The sequence below is a fragment of the Rhipicephalus microplus genome, chromosome X (genome assembly GCF_043290135.1).
Source record: "Rhipicephalus microplus isolate Deutch F79 chromosome X, USDA_Rmic, whole genome shotgun sequence".
Lineage (NCBI taxonomy): Eukaryota > Metazoa > Arthropoda > Arachnida > Ixodida > Ixodidae > Rhipicephalus > Rhipicephalus microplus.
The window spans coordinates 367,641,508-367,659,850 of record NC_134710.1 but is presented as its reverse complement, the minus strand read 5'-3'; the positions used below and the strand labels follow the sequence as shown (position 1 = coordinate 367,659,850).

General features: G+C 47.0%; 1 protein-coding gene across 7 annotated transcripts in view; it reads left to right on the top strand.

Moving 5' to 3' along the window:
- The window catches only part of LOC119161094 (rap guanine nucleotide exchange factor 2), a 720,936-nt gene that overhangs the window by 340,864 nt on the left and 361,729 nt on the right, over positions 1–18,343 (top strand). The window contains exon 1 of one of the 7 annotated variants that reach the window (XM_037413429.2): positions 14,025–16,296. The exons of the other annotated variants lie outside the window; for them this stretch is intronic. Within the exon in view, the coding sequence (XP_037269326.2) occupies positions 16,211–16,296 (86 nt within the window). The 5' untranslated portion in view covers positions 14,025–16,210. Of the gene's footprint in view, positions 1–14,024; positions 16,297–18,343 lie in introns of those variants that run through there. 7 annotated transcript variants of the gene reach the window in all.

Below are 18,343 nucleotides of genomic sequence, written 5' to 3'. Positions count from 1 at the left end.
TAGCCTTGGTATAAGCTGGCCCAAGTACCAAGTTGCAGAACGTAATGCATATGCAGTTTTTTTTTACAAGCGCTGCAGAAGCAGCATTACTTGGAAGTGATAGATTTACCTATTTGTTTACGCATTTCAAGCAGGTATATTGCTCTAAATGCTATACGCTTAACTCACAAGTGAATATATCGTTGTTGTCGTTGTTGTTTTTTTTTCGTTTCACTTTGCGGCAACAAGTTATTATAAAGTGCGTCGCTTGGCGTTTTCCTACACAATTATAGACATCCTCTTCTACAGAGCTCATGCCGCGAATGTATATTATGGATGCATTCGTGTGATTTTAGTTGCCGCAAAATGTGGGAACGCACTCTAACTTCACGCACCGTGCAACCGCGTACTACTTCACTCACTCTGCAGCTCACGTGTCTCAAAACAACGCTATTAGAATAAACTTCTAGTAACGTTGTCTCAAAACGTACGCTACATAGCTATCTTATATTGACTATCGCTTTCACACTAGCACTTTTTTTTAGTGTCAAGGTAAACGTGAACTTGAGAACAAGGAATTGGGTTGAAAGTTTCTTAAAATTTACGCATTGGTTAGTCGGTTGATCATTATAACATATGGCAACACTAGCCGGGAGAAAAACGGCACAAACAAGAATTACATACAGAACTGCTTCTGTTGGTCTTTCTGGTTTCGTGTCGTGCATTCGTCCGGTGCGCGCTGCCATTCGCTGTTTGGTTTAAACAAGTACTGTATTGTTTGTTTGTTTATCATTGATCCTCACCGGTAACTTATGCCTTGATCATACTTATTGTACATTTATTCTTTCATCAACTTCCTTAAGAGGCAAGAGCTCGAGACCAGAGAAAACTGCCTGGAATTGTTTTTTGTTTTTTTTTTGGGGGGGGGGCATGCTTGGCACAAGAACATCTTGAACAAAGACATCATGCGCTAACAATCTCCTTAAGAGAATACTTCAGCCAATCACAATGCGGGACATGTCATTAGTTAAGCCGGCTGACCAATATCAAGACGCGCTTGCGAAAGAGAAGTTTTGCGAATGCGGTCTCTGAAGTGCGGCCCCATATCGATTATCGTTACGTTATTTCGTAAAAAGAAAAAAAAGTACTCACACGCGAGACCAGAGAGAGGCGACGGAAGACACCGAGCGAACCAAGTGGCACACCTATTCAGATGTGTGCGCAGTCGCAGAAACGATTACATGCAGAAGACACGGATATACCGCGTCAAACATCCATCATCGCTAGCTAGGTCGGCGTATAGCGGAGAGAAAACGACAGGAAAAGGCGAACCCTCTTGTGGCTTAATCGATTGTTCGTGTACGAACACCATTTACGAGGCGGCCGTAAATGCGTATACAACCCCGGATACGTTTTCCTTTTCGCCGGTCCATCTCGGAGACTCACACACAGCGCAATACTAACGCTGCCCGAGCTCTTCCGGGGATCGGCAGTATTCGAACGGACACGCCGTATAGCTAGTTTGTTTTTTAGGTCGTAGCCAAGAAACCAGGCTTCGGCTTGCGCAGCAAACGAGACAAGGACGAGTAGCGAAAGCGCATGAGGCATGAAGTGGTGAACGCTGTTAGGCCTAACGTGGCGTACAACTGCTTCCTTTTTGTCCTTTCACGGGATGTTGTATGTAAGGAGCTACAGTTTTTCCATGGATGCCCGCCTCAATGCGGATTTTGTCCTGCGTATTTGCAGTATGCGTGCAGCTTCTGTGAAAGGTATACTTCCATGCTGCCATGAATACGCCAATCAGCACGCGTGTTTTAGGCAGGATTGCAATGAACGGCATTGTAGACTGAAGCGACTACAAGAATAGGAATGGGGTGGAGAACATTTTGAAGGCATTCTCAGATCATGAATGGTTGTTTACCAGTATCTTTCAAGTGAAAGGTATACAACAGGCGCATCTTAAGGTATACTACATGTGGCAGCAAAACAACATGTAGGCTATGAAAGACGCCATAAAGAATGTGTCACGTATTGTATTGATAATGGCCATTTGGAATTTCTTAGCGTTTACCAAAAGCACGATACGTGATAGTTCTTGCACTCCACCCCTGTATGGAGTTTTCGTGGTCGCCAGCTGGGAACCGAATCTACGACCTCGTGCTCAGCCTCAGCATTCAGTTTACACATAGAAACTTACCTAATCCAAGCCCAGAACATGACATTACGTGATGCCACCCATGCATAGCCCACTTTGACGGCTTAGCGGCTATATGGCGTTCTGCTGCTCGTCACGGGGTGAACATCACTTCGTGGCTACAGAAAATGCACATGCGTCTGATGCACTATAAGTACCCACACTTATAGCGCATAAGTGTGGGATACCACCCGCGCTGTGTCCAGGTGTCTTCCTTTTGTACTTCAACTTTTTTCCGCGCACTCAGTTAAGATGAAGTACCCACACTGACGCTGCCATAGTTCATGAGCTTTCTTGTCACACACATTCTCGGCTGCCGAATTTCAATAGACGGGTGGAACGCGAGAACTTTCCCCTGATTGACTTTTGGTGCACGTTAGAGAAGTGGAAGTGACGAAAATTAATATGCAGCTCTCCGCAACAGCGTCCCTTTCAGCTTTATCTGCATATGCGATTCTTTGAACACTATGGTTTAATCTAAAGGTTACCTAGCGTGCCTCATAACGCTTTTCAAGAATGGGACTGCTCACGTAATGCACGAACGGGCACGTGACACTCTTGTTATCTTCTTTTTTGAAAAGCGACGACCAAGTATCCGTGACGGATTACAGATCGATAAACTTTTGCCCGGATTATTTGTCCCCGTACTTTGCCAGCATCATCCCAATTCGTTTTTCTATTCGTGCGGCCTTCCACACTCGCCTTGAGAGGGCGATCTCTTTAATCGTGTACGCAGTCTCTCTCTCTCTCTTTCTCTCTCTTTCTCTTTCTCTCTCTCTCTATTCAATGAAGGTTGATGGAGTACGCGCCCGGGTCAGGTAATGCGCTGTCATGGAGTCAGACAGCAGCTTCGGAGGCTTCGTGGTGCCTCCCCTTTCCACAGGGTGCAGGGCAAGCAGCGGAAAGAAGCCCCACCGCGGTTAGGGTCTTAGCTCGAGTCTATAGCGTTGCCGCGGGCTCCGCATAAACCACTTCCGTTTGAAGATGCGTACCTTAACGAGATTGCTCAGTGATTTCGCAGTGCCCTCCGGGTATCGGTCCTTATCACCCTCGATTACGTCTTGCGCAGTGTGCGTGTCCTTTTTTTTTTTTTGCTAAGAAGAAAGATATCTAGTTTACACGTGTGTTTATTGATCTAATCAAGTAAACTTACTGCAAATTACAGAGAACATTGTGTTTTCTGGGGTTACGCCAGTCCATGAGGCAAGATATTGTTCACTGGTCCGCTATAGCGTCGATTATCCTTGAAGTCTTCCAATTGAGGTGAAGGCCGTAGGTGCTTCATAAAGCGCGAGAAGTTGCTGTCGGTGTCCGCGACGCAAGCACGAGTGACGCAAAAAAAAAATCATCTGGGGATGACGTCCCGCTCCTACGCCATAATAACATCACAGGTCGCTAAATATTGTGCGTCACAGGAACATCACGATTACGTCACACTGTGGTGACAGATAACGTGACGTCATCAGATGAAATCGACGCGTGTTCAAAGAGTAGCCGATCCTGGAGGTATGCGATGGCCAGAAAGCTTCCAATGTCCGGAGGCAGTGTGAAACTATGAGGGGTACTAGGAGCTTTGAAGGTTATGGGGGGGGGGGGGGGGGGGGATCAATACGATTGACTGAGTATAAAAATGAGCTGGCTTTCACTTGCGAGTCGTCTCAGGCATTTCTATACGTGCAGCCTGCCGCACTCGCCATTCGGGAAAGTGCGACTTTTTCTGCCCCGTGGCTCTCACCCGCAATAAGTGGTAGTGCATAAGAATCGCGTAGTTTATGCCACGCGACCCAGCGGCCAGCCTTGTGACAAAGCCTATTGTGAGTTGTTGCTTACTGGATATGGTCGACGGTTTTGTTGTTGTTTTGTTTTCTGTGCAGGAAATACTAATAGACGGAACGAGTAACAACCGTTTTGTCGTGTCTTGTGAGGGCGCCCACCGTTGATATTCTGGAGTATTGTAGCGCCACCATCAAAAGGACTTGCGATGCTGTTCCTCGTGTGCGCTGATTTGGGTGCACGTTAAAGATTCCCAGGTGGTCGAAATTTCCGGAGCCCTCTACTCCACTACGGCGTCTCTCATAATCATATGGTATAATTTTTTACGTCGAACCCCACTCAATCAATTGCGGTGCTGTTGGGCCTGCCGAGTGTAGTTGTACCTGTAATCTCATAACTGTTCAAAAGCGAACCCTCTTGTTATCCTCATGGTGACATATCAGAATGACGATTTTTTAGAGTGAGAGCGTGTGTCTGGCTAACCACGCGAGGGTGACAAAAAGGTTCGTTTTTCGAACGGCTTGAAGTTCGCATCCCCTGCTCATTGAACGCGAGACCACAGGACCCGCACGTCTTCTCCACATGGCTCCTATATACTTCCTAATGCTTTTGACTGGCTAGCCGTAGCCAAGCTAACAAAGGGGGCTAACCTTGAAGTCGTTGAGCGCAGCCTTCCTTACCCTATCGTGTAACAATCACACACAAAAAAAGGAAAGGATCATGTAGTAGGCGGACACAGCCGACAAGGTTTTGGGCTACAATTATGAAAGCTTTTTACACCTGAAAAGTTTATATGAGAAAATACAACGAAACCTTAAACCCGACATACCATTGCCGAAGGCTGCTGGCCAAGTGCACTTGTACGATCGCAAAGCTTCGTGAATGGGGCTTTTTGTCTTCCGCGTAGGTTTACTTTTTCTCGCCTATTTTCTAATGCCATTGAGGCGATTACTTTTCATTATCTATTGGTGTCTATCTCTCTACATGAGTAAATCAACTGAAAATATTGCATCGTGACAGCATCGTTGGCCGTGTATACTCTGCATCGAACACTGGCGAAGTCACCGTAATCGTGGGCGGCAAAGGTAAACGAAGACATGGTTCGGAGATCTAAGCTCGTTGCCGCGCATTCGTGCATAATTCAAGATGCCTGTGGGGCTCGTTTTTGCTCACGCTTGCCCCATGGTTCCGCGTTAACGCGTTGGGCGTCATCATTTCCACGATGTCGGGTGCCGATATGCTCGGTTTATAATCGTGGAATCGGGCCGCCTTGTTTATTTTTCGCAGCCCCGCCGCGGTGGTCTAGTGGCTAAGGTACTCGGCTGCTGACCCGCAGGGTGCGGGTTCGCATCCCGGCTGCGGCGGCTGCATTTCCGATGGAGGCGGAAATGTTGTAGGCCCGTGTACTCAGATTTGGGTGCACGTTAAAGAACCCCAGGTGGTCTAAATTTCTGGAGCCCTCCACTACGGCGTCTCTCATAATCATATAGTGGTTTTGGGACGTTAAACCCCACATATCAATCAATTGTTTATTTTTCGTACGCGCTATATGTAATCTACATGTTTTTATGTAACATTAACGCTCGAAAGGAGCGCTAAATATACACACGGCTCCGATATAGCTCAAAAAGAAAGAAAAGAACAAGAAAATGAAATTCACCGACGACTACTATACTCCCTAATTAGAAATTAAGGAGCAGCGGGATATTAGCGTCGGAAGCTTAGAGCATGTACTTTGACAGTTAATTTAGCAGCGGAGGCAAACAAAGCACTTCCACCGGTTGCATATAGCTCACTGTGTAGAAAGAAAGGGTGGAAGTGGGAAAGAGGGGCTCGCGCGGAGCCCATTGGGCGTTAAAATAATAATCGTTGTTTTTTTTTTTTCTTTTCAAGACTACGATATGACTACAAGGGATGCCGCAGTGGAGAAGGGCTCCAAAAATTTCTACCACCCGGGCTTCTTTAACGTGCCCCTAAATCATCAAACACGAGTGTCTAGCATGCCGCCTCCATCAAAATGCGGTGGTCGTGGACTAGAGATTCGATTCCGCGACCTTTGGGTCTGAAGTCAAGCACTAAAAGCAGCACATCACCGCGCCGGTGCCGCGTTACGCGTTGTAGCTTTCCCTGCATAACGTCCATGTCGAACGGCGTCACTCTATACGGCGTCTTTCCTTTCCTATCCGCAGAGTTTCGTCGGCGTCTAGCGAAAGCTCGCCTCTTAGCAGCGCCCTTGAGTTCTTTAGGACTACGACTTCGTGTTTTCCGGGGATTATTTTCGGGGGGACGAAATCGAGTGTTTATTGGAGTTTATTTCTCATAAATTTCCATTTCTTCGAAATTCGCTGTTTCATTTTACATTATAAGTTGCTGCACTCTGTTTTTTAATAATTATTTCCAACGAAATTGCGTTGCATTTTTGCTGATAATTCTGCTTCTCCATTGTTTCGTTTCTTTTACTCACTTGATGTTTATTCCACTTGTTAATGACGATGTTCATGTGCACTGCTGTGTAATTGCCGAAGTGTACTTTTGGGTGCAGTATAGCTTTCCAAACTGCTCTTTTTTAGGGACGATGCTCTCATGGCGTGGCTTGCGCGTCCCCTGTTGTCGTAGTGCGTAACCTGTGGCACATACCCGCAAACCAGTGGCACACACCCACTATCGGACACATATCCGCATAACCACATGTTACGAAAAAAGGTAGCACGACGCCCTCGGTGTTAAAAGAACGCTGACAGCAGAAGTGTGGTACATACTCTCGTTCAGTCCTTGAATTGTTCGCTGGATGGCGGTACTTGTAGTTGAATAATATATGTTAAAAAAAGCGAGATCGTGGTACTTGAAGTGTTCACTAGATGGACGGACGGACGCAAGGACATCCATTAATCCATCATCCATTCCGTGGATATCCTGTGATTTTTTCCCAGCCTCTCTTATCTTCTTGACGAAAAAAGCGCGGCTGATCACCCTTTATAGGAATCGGCATAACACTAAAGCTAAACGTGTTTTTACATAGGTAGTTGAGCGTTTATCGTGCATCGTTTCAGCAACATGTCCGAAGTCAGGTTAGGAACGGCAAGCAGCTCGAAACGTGCAGCGCACACCTCAAGCAGAAAGAACGCACGAAATTAGCATACATAGTACGAGCGCGGTACGGACTAACTATCGCAGCTAGACACATAAAGCGCACTTTTGAAACAGAAAGAAAGACGCACAAAACGAGCGCATAAGATACACAGGACAAGCGTGAACAACTGTCACAATTCTTCCTCGTCCTCTGTCAGCAGCCGCAGCGTGCTCCTTTAGTAAACGCGGCCACGGCAGCGTGCGACGTGTCCTTCGTCCTCTCCCAAATTACGAGTGTGATAAGCGCGCGCAGGAGAGACCACGCTCCGTGTAGGCGTCACTTCGTGCAGGTGACGACGTTTAGAGCGCTCCCAACGCAAGCCTGTCACGCCGTCTCACCACTGATAACGAAAACGCGCCAAATTTTCGAAGCTCTGAGGACAGCCGAACAGTTTATGGTGTATATATAAATGGCTTGCTGTTGACACACCCACCAGCATACGCTCTGTGGCGTAGTGGTTAGCGCCATGCGCTGACTATTGAGAGGTTACTGGTTCGCTTCCGCGCGACGGATGCCTGCGTTTTGGCTTTCCTCTGTATGATCTCTTAGTATATTTTTTTCAACATCACTTCCGAGGCAGACCCCAGCATGAAACACTTTCGTAATAAAATTAAGAACTTATTGTTAGTATTTTCAATACGCCAAAATATTAGATGAATACCCGACCACGAAAAATAGTGGTGTATTTTAGATGACTGGAAGGTCTGACTGCACAAACATGTGTACACACAAGCAAGAACTCTTCAATACAAAATGCATTTGTTCGCTCGGGTACTATTTGCAGGATGACGTGAAACACACGAATGGGCTTAAATGCCCGTTCCCTCTAATACGCTTACTGAAACACCATTGGGTATATGGAATGTAGAGATTTGTACGTATTTTCTCAAGGTAAATCTATTCCTGTAATTTGCTAGTACACACTGCAGTTGTATATATAAGATGTTACGCTTGTGAGGTCGAAGACGCGAATTGGCTTCCGGAAAGCGGCAGCCGCATTTCAGTGGGCGCGAAATACAGAAACTTTCGTGTACTTAAATAAATACATAATAAAAATCTGCCTACTGGTATGTATATCTCTGCGTTTAGTTAGTGTGAAAATGTCCATAGCTTGATTTTGCAAAGGTGGATACGTACATTATTGCACTTTAATCAGTGGAAATTTATCCTGAACGAGTAGATGTGTATTGATTCGGGTTAAAATGTTCAAGTAGCCGTTTGGCACCATTTTTATTAAATGATGTTCCCGTCCTATAACAAATTCACAATGTTAGCAAGATGCCGTCACATTATGCAAGTGTTGCGTATATAAGAGCCCAAACAGGGCACAATGAACAGATGGCCTCTCTGTTCGCGTTCTAAAGCTTTCCGGCTTGTAGAAATGCACGAGAGTTTAGCCGCAAGCTTCTAGCTTTCTATGTGCCTCCTCCACCGAACAACGTTTCGCGATTTACTTCTTGTGGTTTCTGCGGGCTAAAATGTAGCGTGCTGTTGCCTCCCGATATTATGTTGTATATCACGCGCACATGACGACCTATAGGCAATCGAATACTACGTGAGAAATATTTGAATTCGATAAGCAAGCCGACTATTCGATAAGCAAGCCAATTATAGACTGTCTGTGTGTTTATGTGTACATTATTGTTACAGGGAGGGGGGCGGTGAGGTAGAGAGAGAACGATACACAAGAGAGATTAAAGCGTGCCGCTCTTTTGCTCGCAAAAAGAAGACCCATCGCAAACACCACAACGACGCTGGTGCCTATACACACACGCGTCCGTCCGGTCTGGCTTTCTCCAAACTGACTGCGCCGCATGTTGTTGTTGTGTGCGCGTTAAGCATCTGGAAGAATGCACACTCGGCGACTGAGCATTTGGCGAATGTCGGGCGCAGCACTCGCATACCGTAGTGGCGCATCGCCTCACTGGACATCTCTATGTACGGGTCGCCTCATTTGCAACCGCCTGTTATAGCCAGACTGCGTGCCTTGGATGGCGTGGGTGGTTTATGCAGGGCTGGGAGTAACAGGCAGAAAAGTTACGCTTCACTTCCTTCGGGAATTTTGTGTCAGTAATGTTTTCGGGTAAACAGCGACGCGGTTGTGCTGTATTCGTACATAACAAATCTCGTAAGAACAGAAAATGTTCCGTATTGTTCAGCGCGAGTCACGGTTCAACTACGATGAAAATACCTCTGTGTAGGGACGCGTTGTCTCTTGTAACGTCCGTGATTATCTACAGCCTCCTCTATTTGTCCCGTTTTTCTTTTTTTGGTACTTTGAAAGCAGGAAGGATGTCCGAATGATTTTAACTGGGCACATGCAAGCTCGTGTTCGAAAGTTGCGAAGCGCAGTTTCCCTCGTCGATGTTGACCAGTCATAACGGGTAAATGAAGATAAAAACAAACGCGCCTTTCGGGAAAATGTTTCGCACCGTCCCCTCGATGTCACGCCAGTCTCAAACATATACGCGGTCGCCTTGCCTCAAAAGCACGGTTATGCTGCTGGATATAATTTGTGTAGATCACTTCTCAGATGAGCCCTTGCAGCGTAATCACTGCATATGGATCTTGTTCGAGGGGTCATACATGCGTGCATGCGTTTACAGCTGGCGAAGCGCACCAAACCGTAGCGCAGTGCCGTCGTTGCTGTTTTGTTGATTCATCCACTCCCCCCCTTTCTTATTATTATTCCTTTACTTTCTCGCCACGACTGTGAAACACTTGGAGCGTCGCGATCCCGAAACGCGCCGTGCATACATAACAAGAATGTCTTTCGTTTATTTATACTTTTTAGTCTTACGTTCCCGTTCGTGCAGTTGGTTGTTTCGAGCCATACTTGCGAGCCTATATAATGTATAGCAGAAGCCGGATTTTCTTTTCTTTTTTCTGACCTACTCTGAAACCGGAAGGAAACATCGCGGGTTGAGTTTAAGGAATGCCGAGTCGTCCTGGTTAGGGGTGAAGCGCTTCAGTTTTATCTTGTTTCTTTCGTTCCAAATTTATACGCTCCGCTAAAAACTTTTCGCTTCAATTTCAAGACATCGGTCAAATCACGGTTATGACTTTCCTCATCTGCTTGTCATTAAAAAAAAACAAGTTGTCACTGATTGTCTGTTGTTGTCGGTTATGTCTTGGTAGGAGATCCACTATATACAAATTCTTGAGCTGAAGATGTGGGCTTGCGCGCAATCAGGTGGCTTGGTTATCGTCTATGTGATTAAGTCGTTGAAATAGAAGTGTCCGGATGTACGCGTATTTATTCCAGAATTCGTGAGTATAAGTACCTGTTGTTCCATCTTTTATTTATAAGAAGTCGTGGCAAAAATGCACCGGTATCACGCTAAACCGTGCACTATGCTTAATGTCCTGAGCCAATGACGTCTTTTTTCAAAGTGAGATTTGCAAGCTCACGCGGAGAATGCGTTTTAAATGAGAAGCATTTTTAGCGAACTTTGGCGACTTTGGCCGTATCTATCTATCTATCTATCTATCTATCTATCTATCTATCTATCTATCTATCTATCTATCTATCTATCTATCTATCTATCTATCTATCTATCTATCTATCTATCTATCTATCTATCTATCTATCTATCTATCTATGTATCTATCTATCTATCTATCTATCTATCTATCTATCTATCTATCTATCTATCTATCTATCTTACGTGACGTCCATGAATGACGAAGGTATATGACTGGTGCAAACATGATAATCATGACATCCGTGTCATGCAAGATGACTGCATACCACGCTTATGATGCACTGGCGGCCGTTTCGCTAGCTTCACATATGCCAAATTTGATGTTACGTGACGTGAATGGATGAGGAAGGTATATGAACGGTGCAAACATGATAATCATGACATGTGTGTCGAGTAAGAACATGACTACATTCCACGCTCATGATGCGCTCGCAGCCGTCTCACTAGCTTTACGTGTATCACATTTGGCAATAAATAACGTGAATGGATGACGGAGGTAAATGACACGTTTAAAGATGATAATCATGACGTGTATGTCACGCAAAACATGACTACATGCTACGCTCATAGTGCGTGCTCGGCCATTTCGCCAGCTTCACATATACCAAATTTGGCGTTACGTGACCTGAATGGACGATGTACACAAATGCCAGGCGCAAACATGATAATAATGACATGGAAGTCATGTACGGCATAATTTACGTCCGCCACATAAGTTTTGCTGATTTGAAAGTGACGTGTCAACCTTCCTCATTCGTGCTTCGCATATCATCGATTTGCACTGTACGTAGGATCTGCCAATTTTTTACTGGGAGCGGGTGTTCATACGTTTTGGAACTTGGGAACGCGACTTTATGGTGGTTCGTTCCAGCTATTTCGTGCATAAACGGGGTGTCCTTAAGTTCGTAACAAATGAGTCAATTATTTGAATTAATGCTCTCATTTTGGATTCCTTTCAAATAATGACCGCCTGGACAAATAATTCGTCTGCATAGCAGTGTGATTCGCATAAATTTTGTGGGATTCTTTTTCTGATGCGGTTGCAATATGCACGCGCACATATGCCCACGCTCATACATTATATGTATATGTTTCAGTGACCTGATGCTCTGTCTTAGCAGCGCGTTCTTACGACTCGCAGCTTATTTGAAGCAGGTTCATGTGAATCAGTTGGAATCTTGTTTCTTTGGTCCGCGTTATATGTTGTTGTTTTTTTCTTTAATATCTAGTGTAAAACGAGTAAAGGTCACCTATTGACTTAAACCACTAGGTTGAGGTTTATTCAGTAGATTTATGAATCTTTATTTATCATACTCAACAAGGTGGGGCAAATCAAGCAAGCATATAGGGTATTCTTGAATTACCCGATGCTTCGATGACTTGTGCAAAAAAGTTACATGATGAATTATTTCTTGATAGTGTCATATGTCATACAAGAGCACCTCAACATAGCTTAGCTACATCTGATTCTTTCTTTTTTTTTATCATGCTCCCTGCCTACACGTGTTATTCGATGTTTTAGAGCTACATGTCTGAAAGTTTACTCAAGTTATCGTTCCTTATTGAGGAGCTGCATGTAATTAGGGGGTATACACAGAGCGTCGCGTTCGAAAAAATTAGCCAATGCTAAACAAGGATTACGGAAGAAGAGTGGCCGAAGAAAAGAAAGAGGGCACCGACAATTTTTTTGCAAACAAATGGAATGCACGGTCATCAATCAATGAGTGCATGCACAAAGAGCACAGGATGAACTGTAACAACAATATCCGTCACGTGTAGGGCCGTTTACACGGTTAGTGTTCTCAAATCGATCACCATTCGTCGCACGTCGTTTGGTCGCATGCCGCCACGCTCGGCGTGCTCTGTCAAGCGCGCATGTCCGCGAAATGCGTGGCCCTGCGCGTTTTTACTGGCGACCTTTAGCTTCCCATAACGTCTATAGCGCTCGCGGTGATTCGCATTGGCCGCCGCGGTGTGCCGCCGGCTTTCTTCGATCGCAGCGCCGGCTGGCTCCTCGTGGACCGGCGCAGCGCCTTGGTGCGCCCCCTCTCTCAGGAACCGCCGCCAGCGTGTCTGCGCCCCACGACGGTCGCGGGGAGATCGAGCCAACGCTGCGCCCGACGCGGTCGCTCTCGTCTCTGCGCCCGCCGTGCCGACGGTGTAGAGCAGCGTTAGTGGTGCGTGTTTCCCCTATCCGTTCCTCGCGGTTTAGGCGCGCGTTTTTCGGAAGTGCCGCCTTCAGGCCAGCGCGTTGCGGCGTCCGGCGCTCGTCCTTATCGTCGTTGACGTCGAGTGGACATTCGTCGGCGCACGTTGTTGGACATCGAGTCGACGGAACCCAGCGGCGTCGGCTGTCGTCAATGGCATCGCCTCCCTCTCTCGGCACTCTCGTGGACAGTGTCGCCGCTCCGCTGACTTTGAAGTGTCAGTGACGTTTCCATCCCAACCACTGTGTCGGCGATCTTTCTTCGTTCACTTTGTTTATCCCTGTGCGCGAAAGCGCTGTTGACACCGCTCCAGTCGCCGTTGCTTTTCTGTTATAGTTTCCGTGAACATCAATTTAGTGTCACGGTGGGCAGCGCTACCATCTCCTCTCTTGTCCCTACCGGTGAGATGAACTGTCATTCGTAGAAGACGTTTCTTCGAAAGATTTCCACTTGCATGGTAAAAGTGGCCGGCTTATTCGTCAAGTCCGCTTGCTTAAGTCGTTCGTTTTGTTTTTACTTGCGCATCCCTAATAAGTCAATCGACCTTAACGGTTGTACGCAACTTTTTTTCGAGCGTCCTGCTTGGTCGATGTTCTCGAACCACCTTAACAATGAGTGATGGCCATCTAAGGCGCGTAGCACGAGATTTTCCGCGAAAATAGGTTATTTTTGGATGGTCACCATAACTCTCCTCCTACTTTGTCCTCGGTGAGAGTGATCCGTTCTTCTTTGTCTCGTAGTTCAACATCCCCTGCCCCTCGGACGCGAGCTTCCTAAGTGCTGTGCCGCTTAATGAAAAAGAAAAAAAAAAGAACTAATATTCCGCCCTTTTAGTTTGTCCCGCTCTTTACGCGTTGCGCTATTCTCAGAATTGTTCTTTTCAGCTGCGCATGAGACTTGCATGGTGGAAATAATTTAGCATATTAATGATTATTTTGTTGTAGGTGCTATCGGAAGCAGATTGATTGCGCATTAGGTGATTGAATATACGGTTGTGAAGGAGTCGATCAGTGCAAAGAACGACAAGTTTTTTCTCTCGCCGGCTGGCTTACGCTCTGTAAGGATATTTCGGTAAGAAAAACAAAGCAGAAGAACTAGCGAACCGGTTGTTCAGTATTTTATCCGGAATCCAGGATGGTGTGCACGGTGTTCCGGCAGTTTGATTGAATCATTTCAAAAAAGCTTTTTCTTCTGAGGTTAGTAACACGCTTACGCGTAACTTGTCTGCACGTCGAGTTCGCTTCGGTTCGTGTTCTCTCTCTCGGAGAAAGCTTCGACGTTTAGCGTCACAGATGAGACACTAAGCGCGGATAGTTACTATCGTCCCGTCTTGGGAGTAACATACAAACACTTTGCTGTCGCCCGCAGCTGTGCGCGACAAGTGACCCTTTTCACGTTCTATTGTCTCAAGGGACAAAGCTGCATTGTTCGGGTCGTCACCTAGAGTAGAAAGCCTACTTTCGCCGTCCCAACGGAAGGCGGCGTAAAAAAGCTAGGCCCTGCACGGTTTCTACTCCTCGTTTTCAGCGTGCCTATAAGTGTATACATTTTTACTTTCGGCTCGTAAACTTTTCTTCACGTGAGTGACGCTTTAGGTTTTCACGAACGGGGCTCGACACAGTTGTGAAGACAAGGACCAAGGACACAGTTTACCCCGCTGCGGAAGCTTTCACGAGTTTACCCATAAAAGTTGAGTACTTTGTTTACGATTTCGTCGAGTTCCTCCTGCTTACCGTGATTGAACGGGGAGGTGCAGTGGCTTGCTCTGCGCCTCGTGTGGGCCAAAACAAGCTCTGTTGTCATACGTTTGCGAGTTCTGATTTGTTAATATTCACATGATCCTTATTGAACTGAAACAGTGATTTAGGGACGTGAGACTACTTCCTTCAATATCTGAGATTTTTCTTAACAGGGTCTATCGCAAGACTTGGTGTTTAGGGCCTTATACCAGGATCGGGAACTTATTTATTTGCTCGACGCGTGTAAGGAGTCGGCGTCTTTTTACGCTTTCATCATCGCCGTGAGAAAAAAAAAAGGACCGCTTGAACTAATCGCACGCAGCGCTTGCCTCCTGGAAGAAGTACATCCAACGGCGCGTCGTGTCTCCGTTGTGCCACCCTCTCGCACGCGGAAGCGCTCTCCGACAAGAAGATCACCCGACGACTTCATTCCTTTGACTGACAGCCGCCTGCCGCGCGGCGACCAAGGCGTCCCGGACGAAAACAACGCGCTACTTGTCGCTCTGACTCAGCCGGCCGCGTTCTAAGCTGGGCTGCCCCGTGTAAGTGGACGATCCTGACGGAGAGAGGAGGTCCGCTTCTTCGGCGTTGTCAGTGCCAGGGCCCGAACTACAGCCGTGGTTTGCCCCCATTGTTGTCCTCTGTCCTTGGCGTAGTTCGTCGTGGCTTTTGTGTGCGTCTTTTTCGCCGACGTTAGCTTTCCGTGCCCTCCGGGTATACGTTGGTCGGATCAACCATTTATCTCCTCACCTCCCGTCCAGCTCACAGTCGCGTCCTTCGCTCACGTGTCTTGAATCACTGCTGCGAATAACCCTTCGTAATTTCACGTTTCCGCGGGCAAGTTCGCCTTGGGACATTGTCTTTCCAGTGTCTGGTTGGCTACCCCGGCTCAGGGTATAAGAGTGCTCGAGGGCTCTACAACCGTCCGCGTGTGTGTCTAAGGACCCGTTGTGTGCTTCTAATGAAGAACCGAAGTGCGGATGACATTCTTCTCGCATCATGCTTTCACCTTTGGTGTAAACGTTTCAGACGTTTCAGTTCTCCGCATCAGTACAGTGAGGGCCGCCCAGGCCACACCGATTAACGAGAAGAAGCTAGATTGGCGTGAATCCGTCGTGTTCTATGTCAGTGCTACTTCACCACCTCTGGTTTGAAAGCCCTCCCGCTGTGTGTCACAGAGGACGTTGAGGAGTCGCCGCTGACATCAAGTGGGGTCCGTAAGATGTGCTCGCTGCCGCCTGCGCGGAATTCGCACTCACTTCCGAGGTGCGTTTCTCTCGCGACTCTCTTTAACGCCCGCGCCGAGGACCGCGACCGTGTCTCCACTTCGCGTTGGCGCCGCGGGCCGCCTTCTGTAGTGCTGCCATTGTTTACGCCGCGTTTGCCTGGTCCCGCGATTCGCACGGGCCGTGGCTAAAAAGCGAAGCGTCCCGCTGTCGCAGCTGCTTCGTTCTCACCAGAAAACCAAGCGAGGCCTTAGCGGAGCGAGCAACGCGCCGGGTGCAGATACGAGGTCCCGAGGACTCCGTCGGTTCGTTGTGCTCGTCCGTGAGGGACCTTGTGACGTTGGACAAAGAGTTCAGACAGTGCGCTGGAGAGAAGGAAAAAAGAGCGTACCAGTGAGCGGCTGACTTTCTGTGCTCGAGAAGGGACGTACTCCTTTTGACGGTCGCTGTGGCAAATACCCGTGTACGCTAGTCGTCATGGAAGGCTTTTGGCGAAGGCACAATTCCGTACGCGACGCACTGGCAAAGAAAGGCATGGCACCCAAGAGAAGATTCTCCATCTGGTAAGTGCTCTGTGACAGCTAGATTGTGTGTTTATTCTTACGCGCTCACAACCCTCCATATTCAATTATATGTATTCACCTTTTTCTCAACCAATTCATAAGGGTGCGTGACAACTCAAAATTTTGAATGCGGATAGAAATAAATTTTCATGCCAGTCACAGTCGACTTCAGTACTTACATTCGAAGTCGTTACGTTCGAAGGAGCCTCTCGCGTGTACGTGGGAGGCTCCTTCCAAACGCGCTGTTCTCGGAGGCAGCTTCGCAGCTGCTGTACCATGTGTCACGTGATCACAGAGGGCGGTGGCGAGCTTTGGACTGGGCGAAGCGCACGTGCCGTGCCGTTGCTACAAACACTTCAGTATGTCGACGGCGCCTACCACTGTTTTAGTAACATGCAATAGGCCTATACGGGCCTTCTTCCGGTCGTTTCCTTCGTTTTTTTGTTTCTTTTGTGGCGATAGTTGACGGCCCCAAATAATTTAGTTCCAGGTCTCGTATATATACGAGCGCCTAAATAATACATTTCTATCTGTACTGGAGAATTGCTTTAGAACCTAAAGTGGAGTCCTGCCAGCCGATAGCTGTGCCAGGCTATATTAATGTGATCTGGCGTAAGGAGGCTGTCGATGGCGTCAGTGGTCTTTGTTCACACTCATACATTACTAAACGACTTTTTCGACGGAGATGCAGTGCAGTGTCGCTCACTGAAACGCAAGCGCCGCCTAATGTACGTTGAAATCAACTTAGATCTAAAAGCCGGGGACGTCACGTGTCGAACACCTCAGACAATTTAATTTTGTGAAAAGGCCGAGTTGTTAGCTGTGCTGCCACACCCGAAGGTATACTGTCTAACGTTATACATTTGGAGATTTTGTTCATATATATATATATATATATATATATATATATATATATATATATATATATATATATATATATGGGGATTAACGTCCCAAAATCACCATATTGTCACATAATACAAGAGGGGGAACACACACACGCAATGATTTATTAAGGCAACCCTTGTGCCCAGAAACTTATACCAAAGAAGAGTCCGCTAAAGCGTTCCACACACGGGTCCCTTTCTGAGCAACACGAGGTCAGTCTCTCGGCTCGTGCCCGTGCACGAGAGTCATGCCTCGCGGTGCCGCAGAAAGTGCGCGGCATTGTAGACGCTTACATAGCGGCTTGCTAGTTTTCCTGGTAGAAACCTCTTTGAAAGCAGTCTCCGCGACAATATGAGAGACTCCGTAGTGGAGGGCTCCAGAAATTTCGAACACCTATGGGGTTCTTTAACGTGCACCCAAATCTAAGCACACAGGCCTACAACATTTCCGCCTCCATCAGAAATTCAGCCGCCGCAGCCGGGATTCGAACCTACGACCTGCGGGTCAGCAGCCGAGTACTTCAGCCACTATAGACCACCATGGCGGGGCAGGCTGTGGGGTGAACCGGCATGTATAGAAATTAATGTATGGCTTTAAAACATGCGCAGTCTTGATGGTCGTGTTCTGATGATTTACCAAGGCCATTCAACCGGTAACAGAAAGGCTGCGGCTTTGATTCCTCGAAAGCTGTGTCACGTTTCTGTCCAAGGGCGGACGGTGGCGTAAGCCGTTGTGACGCTCCGCACCGTGCACTACCGACTTTCGGCAGTATACTATTTTAAAGTAATTAAACACCTACCAAAGCATTAAGAGGAAATAGGAGACATGCGGCAAACTATACGGGTGAGATGGAATACAAATGTGGTATAAAATTAAAGAACAAAGAAACGGAAAAAGCGTGCCCGCGCGTCGGGCACACGCGCTGTGCGCAAAGGCGTTCGCAAAGGCGTACCACCCTGAAAAATTGGCAAATTATGCCTTCACGGCCTTGTGGACCCTATAAAGCGATCGACAACGTTCCAGTAGCGCCAGAACATGCTCTCGAAGGACACTAAAAGAAAACAGGAAACCGCATTGGTGAAGTAGCCGTTCAGAGCTTCTTTGTTTTATTTTAATGTAAATATTTGATTAATAAAAATAACTCGCAATCTTTTGTTTT